We start from the raw sequence: 15,098 nt of genomic DNA on the forward strand, positions 1-15,098 counted from the left end.
ACAAACCCTCCGGCCAGTAAATCAGATACACAGTGATATCAAACATGAGCCTACGTATCATCAGCCTGAGAGAGTCTGAGCGTGGGCCTACGTGGGGTAAAGTTACAGACCCATCCGCGAACAGAACAGAACAGAAGGAGCTGAAATGTGATTTTGGATGCATCTGCTTTCACTCCAGAAGTAGATGGGTGCTGACCCATCCTTTTAATTTCTTTATTTTTTTAAATATACTTTTTGTTATACAGAAGCTAAATATATGCCACAAAAACATGTGGGTGGTCAACAGTGACATTTTTTTCTTCATACCTCAGACTGCTTTGGTATAAAAACATTTATAAGAGACAATGCGCTATTGATAGACTTAAAATGTGAAAGACTCGGACTAGATGATAACATTGCATTTTATACTAGTCAAGCATCTTATATCAGCAAATATTTGTATAATTTATTATTAACATGCATTAAGATCACAGCAATATGGAGTATGTACTGTTTTTTGTGCAAAGAAAATGTTCATACCCCTAAGGCAGGTAATCTTTGGGTACAAGCGACAGTGACTCGCAGTTTCCAATCTGTCTCTCCATCCAGCTGATCTGTTCTAATAAAACATGAACCTGGAAAAACAAAACATTAGCATCTTAAATCTGACATTAACACATTATTTAGTCACATTCTTCTTTCAAAAATCGAATTTAACTTGACAACATGCAGTGATCTGTTGTGAAGTTGTACCATCTTTTTCACAGTCAGAATAGTGAGAGGGCTGGAGATGAATGTGTGAAGGACACATTTGTTATGAGACAAAACGTTGGCCCATATACACTAAAGAACTCTGAATGCTTAACATATTGTTCATATTGATCTCAGACAAGACTGATATAACGGTAGGCGGTAGACAGGAAAGGTCGCGGTCTTTAAGCTCTCAGTGCAAATGCTTCAGTGTTAATCATGTTCCATATACTGCGTTTGCCTACATTATCAAACCTTCAAAAGTACAGAAATTTTAATTAAATAGTTTTTTCACAAAATGAGCTTTTGCATTATAATATTAAGAATTGTCAAAGATAATGTCACAATGAAAAAATATCTTAAAATAGACTTCATATGGACATGTTTTATGTGCTTCAGTACACCAAACAACACATTAAATGATCTGCTCACTAAGACTCTTAATGTCTTACTAAGAAATTATTAATAATTCTCTAAAATATAAACAACTCTAAAATATTTATAGACGCAGAAAACCTAAAAAAAAAAAAAAAAAAACGGGAAGAAAATGAATTACGTGAAAAATTAAGAATGAAAATATGTTTTAAAATTTTCTAAAATTTGTTAAAAAGCTTCAAATGGAAGTAAATTCAAAGGGCCAAAGAGTCGACCATGGCTAAAGAACCAGAGACACTGGTTAAGCATATCAGACAAAAACTAATTGTAATTTTTTTAACTGATTTTAATTTCACTATGGAAAGCACGGCAATTTCAAACTGTACAATAATAATAAAAAAAAGTACAACAACTGTAATACTGTGTCATAATGTGACTTAAGTCATTTACAGTATATGGCTCAACGTCAAGGCAAGCAAATGCTGGTTATCGTACACACACACACACACACACACACACTCTTGCACAGAGAACTTCGTTCCTCAGATTTCAAGAAGTGATACATTCAAAAGAAAGTGAAGCATCAGCCATGTTCACGTCAACAAAATATTAAAAAGTGGCACAAAATGTACAAGCACACTTTTCAAGAGAAACAGCTCTCAAAGATGTTTGAAAGGTTTCAAATGAATGACACTTTAATATTATGAAACATCAGCTGAACTTGTATATAGTTCATGTGATGAACTACCTGTGGTTACTCATCTAAGACATGTATTCACCTTGGGCCACATGGTTTAATATTTTTTCTATCATCTTCTTTAATGATATTAAAAAGATTTTATGTGTGAATAAAATGCCTACAAGGTTTGAGGCCTTCTGCATGTAAATATATGAATATATATTCTATATCTATCAACATTATAAAAAAAAATGAAGGAACAAACTGTGTATTTTTAAAATGTTCTCTACAAGGTTCTCTGCTAGGCTGCATACGGCCACAGTGTTGGCAACCACTGGCTTTATGACAAGTAGTTTTCAGGGACGACTGAAAGCTCTGTTTGAATGTGAAAAGTGAAACTCACCAGTCTTCTCAGAAGTTCTCAGAAAAATCATATCAGCAGGAATTCTCTGATTCTACAAAACAAAACATCAGACATCATTAAAAAGGCACCTAAGATCTCCATGCTATCTTTGCTTCAAAACTGAACAAGCTGGCCACCAACATTTTGCTTATAATCTTTAGAGATATTCATTCATTCACACACACACAAAAAACATATACAGTATATATGGATTCACTGATACGTGCATATGGATTCACTGATGTGTATATGAAGAGTTCAGATGCAAAAGCCTCTAAATGCCATTTGAAATTTTCTTCTAGAATGGTCATTTTTATCAAGCTTATATATTCAAGTTCAGTTATTTCACTTAAATGACAATTAATAGGTAATCCTCATTGCAATTTAAGTGAAATTACTGAACTTAAATATACAAGCTTGATAAAAATGACCATTTTAGAAGAAAATTTCAAATGGCACTTAGAGGCTTTTGCATCTGAACTCTTCATATATGTATATATATACACATATCAGTGAATCCATATATATATATATACACATATATATGTATCAGTGAATCCAGTTTGTAACGTTTTAGTGTTCTTAACCTATTCCAGTGTTGTGTTGAATAATTGAACAAGGTCATTTCCCTAGCAAGCAATTAAAGCGAACCACAGACAGTAAGAGGAGAGACACACACATTGTCCCACTGAAAGAATGACAGGATTTCATGTGACAGATCACATAGCAGAAAGTTTATGCTGATACCTTGAACAACAAAAGAGAGAGGAAGGGATAAAAAAAGGACAACAAACCTTTTCCACAATGATTAAATCTCCGACCTGTATGTCTGAGCTCTTTATTTGGACCTTCCCTGAAAAGCAAGAAGGACAAATAATTGTAATTAGAAATTAATACATACTTAGGCAATTTAGATTTAATAAAAATACTTTTTAAAATGATAAATATTAGGGTTGTAAAAGTTAACAAGCGTTTAAATTCAGTAAGCACATTTTTATTTTTTATTTTCAATTTAATTTTTCTAAAAGAAAAAAAAAAAGAGTCGCTAATATTTCACACACATGCACACAAAATCTCCTAGCAGAGTACCCGTTTCCCACTAGATGGAGAAAGACATTCTTTACGGATCATTTATTCAGAAATTAAACCCAGACAGGGCGTTTAACAAAGGTCATTTGCATTCTTTGTATGGTGAAATTAAATTATCAACAAGTTACATATCACCCATGAGTGAAACACTGCCATTCTCAGAAATGTGAAGGATTCTACCTTTATACATGTAATATTATGTTCATAAAATTATTGAATTGCATTTTTTATTTTATATAGTTAGTAACTAAATCTCATATTTTCTATGCAATTGAGAAGTATAGAAACTTTTTTGTACAAGTACTTACATAAAAAATTAACAAAATGCTAATTCAAAAATGTAAGATAAATAGCAAATCATCATTTTACAACATTTGCAAAACCTGAGGTAAATGATTTTAGATTTTTTTTAAAACACTGGATGAGAATTTGAATACATCAAGTCATTACCGACAACAATGTAAAAAAAAAAAAAAAAGGGAAGGATATTCTCAGGCTTCAAAAGCTGCAACTCTTGGAGTTAGTCAATGGAGCTCAAAACATGTGCACATGACACATCATGGGTAATATCATCAGGATGTGTCACATTGTGGTTACCTCTCACTGTGAGTTTACTGTACAGCTGGGAATTCATCTCTTTATCTCTCCTGCAACGGCGGACTTCGTCAACTGCCTCTCTCACCATGGTGACAGCCAACACAAAACCCTGAAGGACAAGGAGGGTGGGGGGGACAACAACAAAAGTGATGAATGAATTTACTTTTAGAGTTCAATCTCCACTTTCATAAGGTTAGACGTACTGTACTCACCAGCGGGGCCCAGTAAGTGTACAAATATCCTATCTTAAGCGATGGAACAAACTGAGAACAAGCCACTACCAGAAAATACAAGTTAAGGAAGAACTTAAACTGCTGGTAAAGAACCTAAAACACAAGAAAGAGAAAGCACCACAAATAAATCAACAACCAGTGATATATTTGATAATATGCCTATGACAATATGAATCGAAAAGCATTTATTTAAGTACTTGTAATGACAGTAATACATGTGACATCCTAACACAGCTTTTGGTGGCACACCTGATTGGCTTATACATAATTCATTGTACAAGCTGCAAATACTTTGCCAAGGACACATACACAAGGTGCGTTCCTCTGAATAAGACATCGCCAGCAGTCATACTACAGTAGATCGCTTACACACTCAGTGGAAAAAGATCCGTTAGATTGCTGTTACACCCCCTTCCTTCACAGCTAGTTAGACATTAACCTGATTACTGAGCAAATCTGCTGTGCGTACAACGGGTAGAGATTTCACTTTAAACAGCCTAGCGAGAAATTAAGAATAAACAAAAAAGTTCTGCACCATAAAAGAAATAATAAATGCCATAAATACACAAAAACAATAAGACAGCATTTTACATGTGATAAAAAACTTGGCATTCTCAACAAAACAAATGCATCAGAAATGTATGGCCTTACCCCCGGCACAAAAGTGACAATGTTGTATTTCTGATTCTTGATAGCATTTCTGGGGTACTTCTCTTCACATTTCTCGGGATGTCCCAGCCACACTGTCCGAGCCTTCAGCTCTTTCCTCCTGCGACATGTGTGAACCAGACATTCACAACAGCTGCGTGACAGAGACCACGGGAGGAAAAAGATCATCCAGTGATTAGACAAATCCACTTAAAGGAGACACTGTGCTACAGGCCTGGATTCCAGTCAACGGTCTTCATTTAAAAATATCCCTGACAGAATAATTAACAAATATCAAGGCTGATCAGAACTCCTAATTTAAGGGTTGTGCTGAAAACCGGTGATTTTAGTGAATGATCACCCTGTTAATCACTTAAAATGCACTTGAAAACGAACACAGACTTTTTGCGGTATTCATCACCAGTCAGGCGTATCCAGTTGATTCCACTTGAAATACAACTGACGTTAATGCAACATTAATGTAACTGATGTTACAGAGTGAAGGCAGCCTAGTTTCACTAGAACTTCCACTAAGAACATAGTGCCAGAAAATAGCATAAGAAGAGGCAGAACGCACTCAAAACCCTCAAAAGAGAATTTTAATTTTAATGTATTTATGTCAACAACTCATTTTACTTATGTGATATATTTTAATGTCCTGAAGAATTAAACACAGTCATGTCGACTGAGAATACTACACATATTGATAATAAAGACAAGCATTACTCACATAATTCTTACCTTTTATTCCTCTGTTGAATCAGTTCGAATGCATTTAATATTATAAAACTTGAATAGTCTGTAGGTTATTTGTATAGGCTGCATAACATCTACAGTCATTAGGTTCCTGTGTGTATTGCGTGAATGATGGGTGGTTGTGCAGATATTGTGTTTTGCGGTAGGTGGTATGCCATACGGAACGGTTGCCATTGAAACTGGATTAACGCACCAGTGGGGCTAGACAGACTTAGTCAAACGGGTTGGCGCGTATGGTTGGGTTGCGGAGAGATTGTGGTAAGGTCTCAGCAGCTGGAGGGATGTAGAGGTCGGTAGGCTGGGCTGAGTTGAGTGGGCGACGGAGCAGGGTGACTCTGGGACGCCAAAGTCACTGTCTTCAAGTTTTTAACATCTACTCTATTAGGGCTGGGTATTGAGACAAATTTCACAATTCGATTCATTTTCGATTCACAAGCTTGCAATTCGATACGATTTTTATTTATTTTTATAATAAGAAGAGTATATGAAATATAAACATTTAAATGGTGGCTGTCATAAAAACTTGCCAGATTTATTCAAATATGCATTAAATATTGAAGAACATCAAGATTATAATGCATTTATGGTGTGTATATTTAGCAAAATGCTCCTCTCTGGAGTTATTTTTTTCTAGCTGACTAACGAGTTTATGTGGGTTTTCTGATGTAAATATGACGATACATGACATTGAATACAAGCTGTTTAAAGGGTTAGTTCACCCAAAAATGAAAATTCTGTCAGTATTTACTCACCCTCATGTTGTTCCAACCCCGTAAGACCTTCGTTCATCTTCGGAACACAAATTAAGATATTTAAGATATTAAGATCGCTCCTGCATACTAGTCCATAGGCTTCTTGAGGGAATGACTTGCTGTCCTCGAAAAGTCATTAAAGACATCTTTAAAATAGTCCAAGTGACTACAGGGGCTCATTCTTAAGTTTATCAAACGACGACAACACTTTTGTGCGCAAAAAAACAACAAAAATAACGACTTTTATTTCAACTATTCATTTATTTCTCCCTCTGCGCGAGTCAGGTTACTAGTTTAATAGCGTAAGCTTCTGTTATTGTACGTCACACGCATCACACACATGACCAGCGTCAGCCAATAGTGAGCCTACGTGTGACGTAGCTTTACGCAATCACACTACGTTAACTGACTACAGGCCCATGGAGAAGGAAGTGAATAGTTGAAATAAAGTCGTTATTTTTGTTTGTTTTTGCGCACAAAAAGTATTCTCGTCGTTTGATAAAGTTAAAATTGAGCCACTGTAGTCAGTTGGACTATTTTAACGATGTCTTTAATGACTTTTCGATGCCAGCAAGAGTCATTCCCTCAAGAAGCCTATGGACTAGTATGCAGGAGCGATCTTAATATCTTAAATATCTTAATTTGTGTTCCGAAGATGAACGAAGGTCTTACGGGGTTGAAACAACATGAGGGTGAGTAAATATTGACAGAATTTTCATTTTTGGGTGAACTAACCCTTTAACTGACGTCTTTCCACGGTTGAAACGCTGATTGAGCGAATCAATGTGACATGATACGGATTTCGATAAGTTGTACTCTATCTTTTAACACACTTTCAGATGCTCATTCATGTTTATTTCGCGCTGTGACTGGTATTATTAAGCCGGAAGAGGGATCAGTGCTGCTGCTTCTCTTGAGCTCCGCCAGAGCGATCTCACGCCACAGCGCCAAAACGCTATTTATGTTTTTGTATTTCTAAAGAAAATGGACGTAATTTGAAAATTGAGACTTTGTTTCGTATCAATAGTAACAAAGGACAAAGATTATTGTGATTTTTTTGGATGCGCGCAGCCGCGATACAATGTCCCATTCATTCAAATGAAACAGGATGACTAATCGATTCTTGAGATTTAAGAATCGATATCGGTTCGTAAAAATAAGAATCGATAAATATCGAGAAATCGATATTTATTACCCAGCCCTATACTCTAGTGTAATGGAAATCATTATGAACAGCAGCTATGCTAATTATTTCCCATTTGATTTTCTGCTGTTATCTCGAGACGCGAGTCCCGAGGAAAATGGCGTTTATCAGCTCCAGTTTGTATCCAGCCTCTCACGAAGACTTCAGATGCCCCAACACCTGCGATGAGACGACTCAACGCCTGTGAAGAGACGACTCGACGCCTGTGAAGAGATGACTCGGCGCCGGCGATATATTATGTTATGCCCTGAATTAAAGCTAAAATAAAATAAGTCTCTGATGTCCCCAGAATGTGTATGTGAAGTTTCAGTTCAAAATACCCAACAGATCATTTTTTACAGCATGTTTAAATTGACTTTTTTGGGGGCTCAGAAAAACTTGGTAGCATCGCATTTCCTCCTACGCATTTCTGCACGTACCTCACGCATTTCCACACGTACCATCTCCTCCGACGTCTTCTCTCATTTCTGCCTTTCAGTTTTTGTAATTTCACTAAAATTAACTGTTTTTTTTAAGCTCCAACTCCAACATGATCAGCTCTCTTTCAGTCGCTATTGCTTGTAGTAACCTAGCTGCGAGGAATCTAAACACAGTGGAACATTAAAACCCTCCGCCGCCAACTAGCGTTTCGGAGCAGTACTGCAGAGCAACCAAGACCTGAACGCAGAAGTATAAATGCACACAACGGCGTCGCCAACGCCGTACACTACGGCGCACCCTCGACGCAGAAGTATAAATTGGCCTTAAAGGCAATTTCATCTCACGGAATGATGATAATATCAGAAACTTTTATTATACGGTTATTATAACGTATTTGTCATCTGCTTGTATGTATCCACTATTTATTAATAGCCTACAAGTCTGCTGTTTCGGACCAGGTCCGAATGATGATCAAATATATACTGATGAGTTTAATAAAGTTCATTGTACATCACACAAAAGATGAAGCATCAGTTTGACTTCAGAAAATCACTGTAAGAGCTGAGTAAACACAGTAAGTTATAAGAAGTGCGCAAGTTGAGGGAGTTGAGGGAGCATTCCTGTGGGTGGACATTAGTCAAAAAACTGTTCTACTGACTGACGTCATTAAAGAGTAACACTAAGCCAACTTTTTTTTTAGTTAATGATCTGTAAGAATGAATCTTTATTAATACCAGTCACTGATTCGAGTAACTTTTTTGACATTTGTGTAAAAAGTGTTTTATTTCTACAGTATATGATGTAAAAACGTCTTAGTGCTGCCCTCTTCAGGTTGAACGGTGGCTACTGCAATTGAATTTTCCTATTGGATGTTCCGCACTTCGTGACATACGCAGGTTTCAGCTCACCACGCGAGCTATGCCCTTGGCAGTATAAAAACCAGCTTGTTTCGTCAAAACCACTGTAGGGAGTCAGGAATTGGAATTGCGAGTATTGAAAACAATCAGGATAGAGTGTTTTGGTTTTAGCATCTACTTCGTCCCCTCTATCTCCGCTAGGGTGCGCCCACTTTTTGAGCATTTTTCAAATATTGCCAGTGGGTGGAGTCAGGCTCTGACCAGGGGTTTAGTTACCTTTTAAAGAAGGAAGTAGAGGGATGTAGTCCAAACGGACCGTTCGATGTAGGCTACATCTGTTAAATAAAATATCTCGCTTGGCATTGAACTTTGAGCTTTAGAATTTTGCAGATATTATTTATACTCTAACATCAACATTCCACACTAACTAAAGTTTGAAACGTGGGATCACAAAGAACGGGACCTTTAATACATGATTAACTAAATGCATTTTTCCATGTACATTTCTGAAATGCACTTTCTGTAAAGCTGCTTTGAAACAATATGTTTTGTGAAAAGCGCTATAAGAAAAATAAATTTGAATTGAATTGAATAAGTAAATGATCAAGGGAGCTAAAGATGTGTATAGTTTTTGTGAAGAATGAAAAACATCAACTTAAGGTTCCTGTGTGTTCCATGCAGACCTAGTGATACCAAAATGGAACAACAAACCTGTAGATGATGTCCTCTGTAACACCCCAGTCAAATAAACCCCTCCCTAGTAAACAAATGCTCCGATTCGCTGTGAAGGTCAGAGAGAGCGCCAAACACTTTGTTGACCTTCATATTCATTTTATATTCTAGCGGTTGCCATCCCTGCTAAACGGCGTGACGGTACTCTGCCGGTACTCTGCGCAGTTTACACAGTCATGCCGATTGGTTTGGCTGGCACTGAACTAAATTACATAAACCTTGAAAAAAATATAATAATATTTGTGTTGGCCCCTTTTGTCTCCTGTCTGTAAGTGCCAGCTCCCTGATTCATAAGAGAGATTATTTGCTCAAATGAATGTAGTTCAAATAATAGGGCCGTTTGAATAAGCAGAGTTATTCTGCTTGAATTATTTGATCATTTCATAATCCTTTGCCTAAGCACACAGAAAATTACTGGAAAGCAGCAAACTGGTCAGCTGTGTGAAATCCCATTTGTTCATTAGGAGAAGGAAAAAAAAAAAATCAATACCAAGCTTACAATTGAGATGCGCTGCTGATAACCTAGTGCATAAGTGGAGAAGAGTCAGGCACACACTTTCATAACCATAAATTACTAATACATCTTTTAATCACACTTGCGCCGCATGTCATTGATGCAACACAAAAGGCATCGAGATATTCTGGGAATGCACGTCCAAATAGACATTGAGCCTATTGATATTGTTGGCTGGATAAGCAAATTTTCGGTTGGCGTGTTTGACCTTCTGACTGATGATGCGCAGAGAGCACCTCAACCAAAAAACACAACCTGTGCTTGTGCATGTATTTCATGCACAGTTACCGGTGCGTTAGAAAGGAGCTGAGCCAACCTGGCCCAAGCGCTACATACACACACACACACACACACACACACAATAGGCTGCATAACAATGGTGACATTTTATTAATAAAAGGTAAAGCCAAGATCTTTGTAAATGTTTTCAGCAAAACATCTATCTATCTATCTATCTATCTATCTATCTATCTATCTATCTATCTATCTATCTATCTATCTACATCAGTCTATGAATATTTGCATCTACCTATCTATCAATCCACCGGTCTATCTACCTACCCACCGGTCTATCTACCTACCCATCTGTCTGTCTGTCTATCTACCTACCCATCTGTCTGTATGTCTATCGACCTACCCATCTGTCTGTCTGTCTGTATGTCTGTCTATCTATCTATCTATCTATCTATACATCCATCAGTCCATCAATCTATCTATCAATCTTTTTATCTACCTACCCATCTATCCATCCATCCACCCATCCATCCATCCATCCATCCATCAGTCTGTTTATGACTGTCTATGACTGTCAATTAATTACAAACAAATTTTTAAATCATATAAATAAATATACCAATCAGATTAATCACAAAAATTTACATTTATCAATATGTTCTCATAAAAAAGCCACCAAATTAAAAAACAAAAATATTCCTGGCTTATCAACAACTATTAGCTTCCACAAAAATGCACAGTAACATTCTGTTTATTATTACAAGCACGCATTGCAGTTATTTTGTCTGATACTTTGAAAGCTCTCTTTTTAAATTTGGATGGATTCTAATTGGCAGTCAATATTTTTATCATTCATCAGTTTCATATCATTCCTCTATGCCGTAATTGTTATAGCTGAGCCTGTGGAGTTGACTTCCCTATTCTCATAGAAGTAGAATGATTATGAAAACTTCATAGATGTCCCCCTTGGTGTGAAAGTGCCTTCAATTAACAATTAATTTGCAGTAGGGTTGCTGCTGTAGTCTGTGTTACCGGTGTTACATATTTGCTGCGTCCGAAATCTCCACTCAAACCCCTACTCCCTACCCCCTACATATGGGGTAGAGAGCAGAGCACTATATAGTGAGCTCACCAGCATAATAGAACAACACTTTCGGACACTACTCGATCGTCTCTCGACGCCGTTGATTACATCATCTGCCAGCTGGTGCCGAGCCGGCTCTGGGCTAAATATATTTTTTAAAATAAATACATTACATTATATTGAGCTTATTTCTCCAAAATTTGAAAACTAAAAGTGATTTCTGGCCGTTTTTGTTATAATGAGCTACTCCACACATGATTATAACTTATTTTTACGATCAGCGCAATGCATGATGGTATGTAGGGCTTAGGTTAATGACCATCGGTTGTACACTACTTTTCAAAATGCATTCTGGGATACATTGAGTGGACTATATAGGGTATAATAATCATCACTATACTTTCGGACAGCACTACAAAATGGCGAGCTCACTATATAGTCCACTATATAGTGAGTAATGGGTGATTTCGGACACAGCAATTGTTTAGCTGAACACTGATTACATTACTTGGCCACTGTAATGTATTTTTTTTTATAGAAATACAAACCATTTAGCTCAGTTAGACAATACAATAGATGCCAAAATTATGAACAAAGTGTCTGCTCTGCTCCATATACAGCACGAGTCGCAGAGTGCAACAGGATTTGCAAAAATAACAGATTTTTCGATTAATCGTATTTTTTTAAATGTGGTTGATTCGATATTGATTTTCCGTATGTCCTTCCACACACATTGGACATAATATCTTGATTGACGTTAATCTTATTACTGGTCTTTTCCACTTTTCACCCCCTTATTTACCTTCAACGAGCACGACAGCGGGGACCCTGTCATTCAATCTGTGCTAAACATGGCGGATACAGGTTCGCTTTTCAGCGTGAAAGACGTTCCATGTTGAAGGAAGTGCGTGGTCACGAAAGTTTAGCATTTGCACGCGTTTTCAAGCCTAGACTTTTTTATGGAAATAAAAACCTATTTAGTTCAGTCAGACAATGGATGCTAAAATGATGAACTAAATGTGTCTGCTCTGCTCCATACAGCACGAGCTGCAGAGTGCAACAGGAGTCAGATTTCACTTAACACGTGACAAGAGTAAAGGCAGATGACTGACAGGATGATGGCAGAGGATTTGGTGCACAACAGATCCAAAGCTTCATTGACAACTGACAACGCACAATGTAGTTTTGGATTCTTGCCACTGTCGCCTTTGGCTTGCTTAGTTGGGGATACTTAATATTCAACAATATTATTGATTTGCCTGCATTGACACCACTGTATGAGAACTGAACTGAGCTGGACGATTACATCACTGTTTTCTTCAGAGCGGCTGTATAGATAAATGAACTAAATTAATAACTTTTTTTTACAACAGAAATCCCTATACACATAGTACACTTGATCCCATATTGAGTAGCGTGATTGCGATTTAAAGGGGCACTTGGCAACTCGCAGATTTCCACTTTTGTCGTGGCATGTGTTCTCATCAGCGCCCCCTACAGCTGTGCAGCGTAGCTATATTTCACAACACTGACATAAAAACACTCACTTACAGCACCTTCTTCTCGCTTTCTACCACTGCTCATGTGCTTCTGTTATTATCGGAGCTGGCCAACAGTATCGCGTGGAGCTTTGTCTACCGAGTGGGTAATAAATCATACACAGTATCATAGAATTATGTTGAACTGCAGGGCTCCAGACAAACTTTTCCAGTGGTTGAACTGGTGCTACCAACTTTCTCAGTTGGTCGCACCAGCATTTGATTTGGTCGCACCTTTTTTTCTTTTTTCTTTTTTTGCTACATGCCATTGAATTAATCAATGCATGCTGATAATTAGTGGTTTTAATGAAGCAAAGCTAGCAAAGGCTTTCTGGGTTGCAGCATAAATACCTGTAATATATTAATTATAATTGCAAAATATCAGGATTTTCATGGATTTTGGACAGTAATTTTAATCTGTAATTAATATCTATCTATTAGGGCTGCAACTAACGATTATTTTGATAATCGATTAATCGGACGATTATTTTTTCGATTAATCGATTAATCGGATAAAAAAATTATATTTCATTTTTTTTGTTTATTATAACTACTAAATAAAACCCTAAAACCCTAAAAACCACTCTTTTGTGTGTTAAACAATCTACTTAATACAGACAACTTCATTATAAAGAAAAACAACAAATAAAAAAAATATATGAACATAACCTATGACAAAAATGCTATTGTAAAATAGATTAGTGGATAACTCAGCAAAACTTAGCCTAGAAATATCACAAGTGCACAATAATTTGATAAAATCTGAACATTTAGTGAAAAAAACATTCCTTAGTGGGGAACAAATAAGAGACAATAAGTGTAGCACTAACTCTGGTAAAACGTTACACATTGCTCTTTGTATTGTTGTTATACATTCATGAAAAACATCTTAAAAATTAGATGCACAGCTTTTTTAAATGTAAAGCACAGCTGTTTAGTGAGGAAGCAAAATATAATAGATAGGACAGAACAAGAAAGACTATTAATAAGCTTTCATTGCGCAAAAGTATTATGACATGATCATGAAAAAGCTGCACAAAGTGCTTATGCGCATCGCGAGCGCTGAATGATGCGCTTGAAGCAACACGGAGTCACAGGGCGGCGCGCAGCTCTTCAGTGTCCGCCACATTAAAGTTAAAAGCACCAAGACTGTGTATTATACAGTATCTATGCAATAGTTTATTAAGCCTTTTCTTTTAACAGTTTTAAATTTCGAGGTTAGGCTACTGTGCACGTGAAGAACAATTATAGTGCGCCGACTCTACTCTAGTGTTGTGAGCTAACAGACACTCAGTAGAAAGTGATTAAATTACAATAAAAGTCTAGCAAGATAGAATTAGAAACCATCATAGACCTTTATCTACGGATCAATTATAATAATAACATTGAATCATCTTGGAAAGAGTTTCATCATGTTAACTGTTGTAACGCGACGCGAATAGAGAATGACTGACAGCCGCAGTGGAGGGAAAAGCTTAGGTTAACTTGAATTTAATGACTTAAATATACATTTCTATCTCACATTATACTATAGTATGGCTTCATAAAGTATACACGATTAACGTAGGTCACCTATTTTGGTTTCAAAACGGCGAATTTGCCGAAAGGTGAATGATTTTCGTGTATGCTGCATATTGATAGCGGTTTCCTGATGCCCGCAAATTAGTTCAAACTCACGGAATCAAGAGTGCGCATGCGAGACAAAAAATAATGTGCTCCAAACCGTCCGTGTTGTGCGCGCGAGGCAGGGTAGAGCAGCGAGGGAGAGAGAATGCGTGTGTGCCTCATGAAGACGCATGTAAGAAGCACATGTAGCATGTAAACAATCCCCATGACGTAATCAGACCAACTAAAATAGTTCGAATATAAACACTTATTACAGGCGTACCGTAGTGATTTAGGATAAGTCAAAAACACGGTTTGGAAAATGGATACATGATGTAGCCTACTCGTTCATTTTGAACATAAGTTACGGACTGCAGCAGCTGATACAACGGCGTTCTGTTGCGCGAGCGTCCACTCGCACATATGCGACCACATACAATTTTAACTCGCACATTTTCAAAAAATGGTCATATATGCAGTCCCAATTCGGTCCCAGTCTGGAACCCTGAGTAACTGCCATAAAGCAGTTTGTGTTTCTCGCTCATTCTCGCTTCTTACTAGACTTCTATTTCCAACTTACCGGGACGTTAGTCCTCATGTTGCAAGAATGGTTTTTCACCTGAGGACGCTGAGGAGAGTGGGGAAAGCC

At 37.1% G+C, this 15,098-nt stretch overlaps 1 protein-coding gene across 3 annotated transcripts in view; it reads right to left on the reverse strand.

The window, feature by feature from the left end:
* atp9b (ATPase phospholipid transporting 9B) overlaps positions 1 to 15,098 on the reverse strand; it is a 67,847-nt gene that overhangs the window by 48,424 nt on the left and 4,325 nt on the right. For all 3 annotated transcript variants that reach the window (XM_039678818.2, XM_039678817.2, XM_039678819.2), the window contains exons 3-8: positions 4,757 to 4,907; positions 4,085 to 4,198; positions 3,873 to 3,981; positions 2,981 to 3,039; positions 2,187 to 2,238; positions 520 to 614 (exon numbers count right to left, since the gene is read on the reverse strand). In XM_039678818.2, coding sequence (XP_039534752.2) covers positions 520 to 614; positions 2,187 to 2,238; positions 2,981 to 3,039; positions 3,873 to 3,981; positions 4,085 to 4,198; positions 4,757 to 4,907 — 580 coding nt within the window. The remainder of the gene's footprint in view (positions 1 to 519; positions 615 to 2,186; positions 2,239 to 2,980; positions 3,040 to 3,872; positions 3,982 to 4,084; positions 4,199 to 4,756; positions 4,908 to 15,098) is intronic.

Source organism: Pimephales promelas, chromosome 18, assembly GCF_988280905.1.
Source record: "Pimephales promelas chromosome 18, fPimPro1.hap1.1, whole genome shotgun sequence".
Lineage (NCBI taxonomy): Eukaryota > Metazoa > Chordata > Actinopteri > Cypriniformes > Leuciscidae > Pimephales > Pimephales promelas.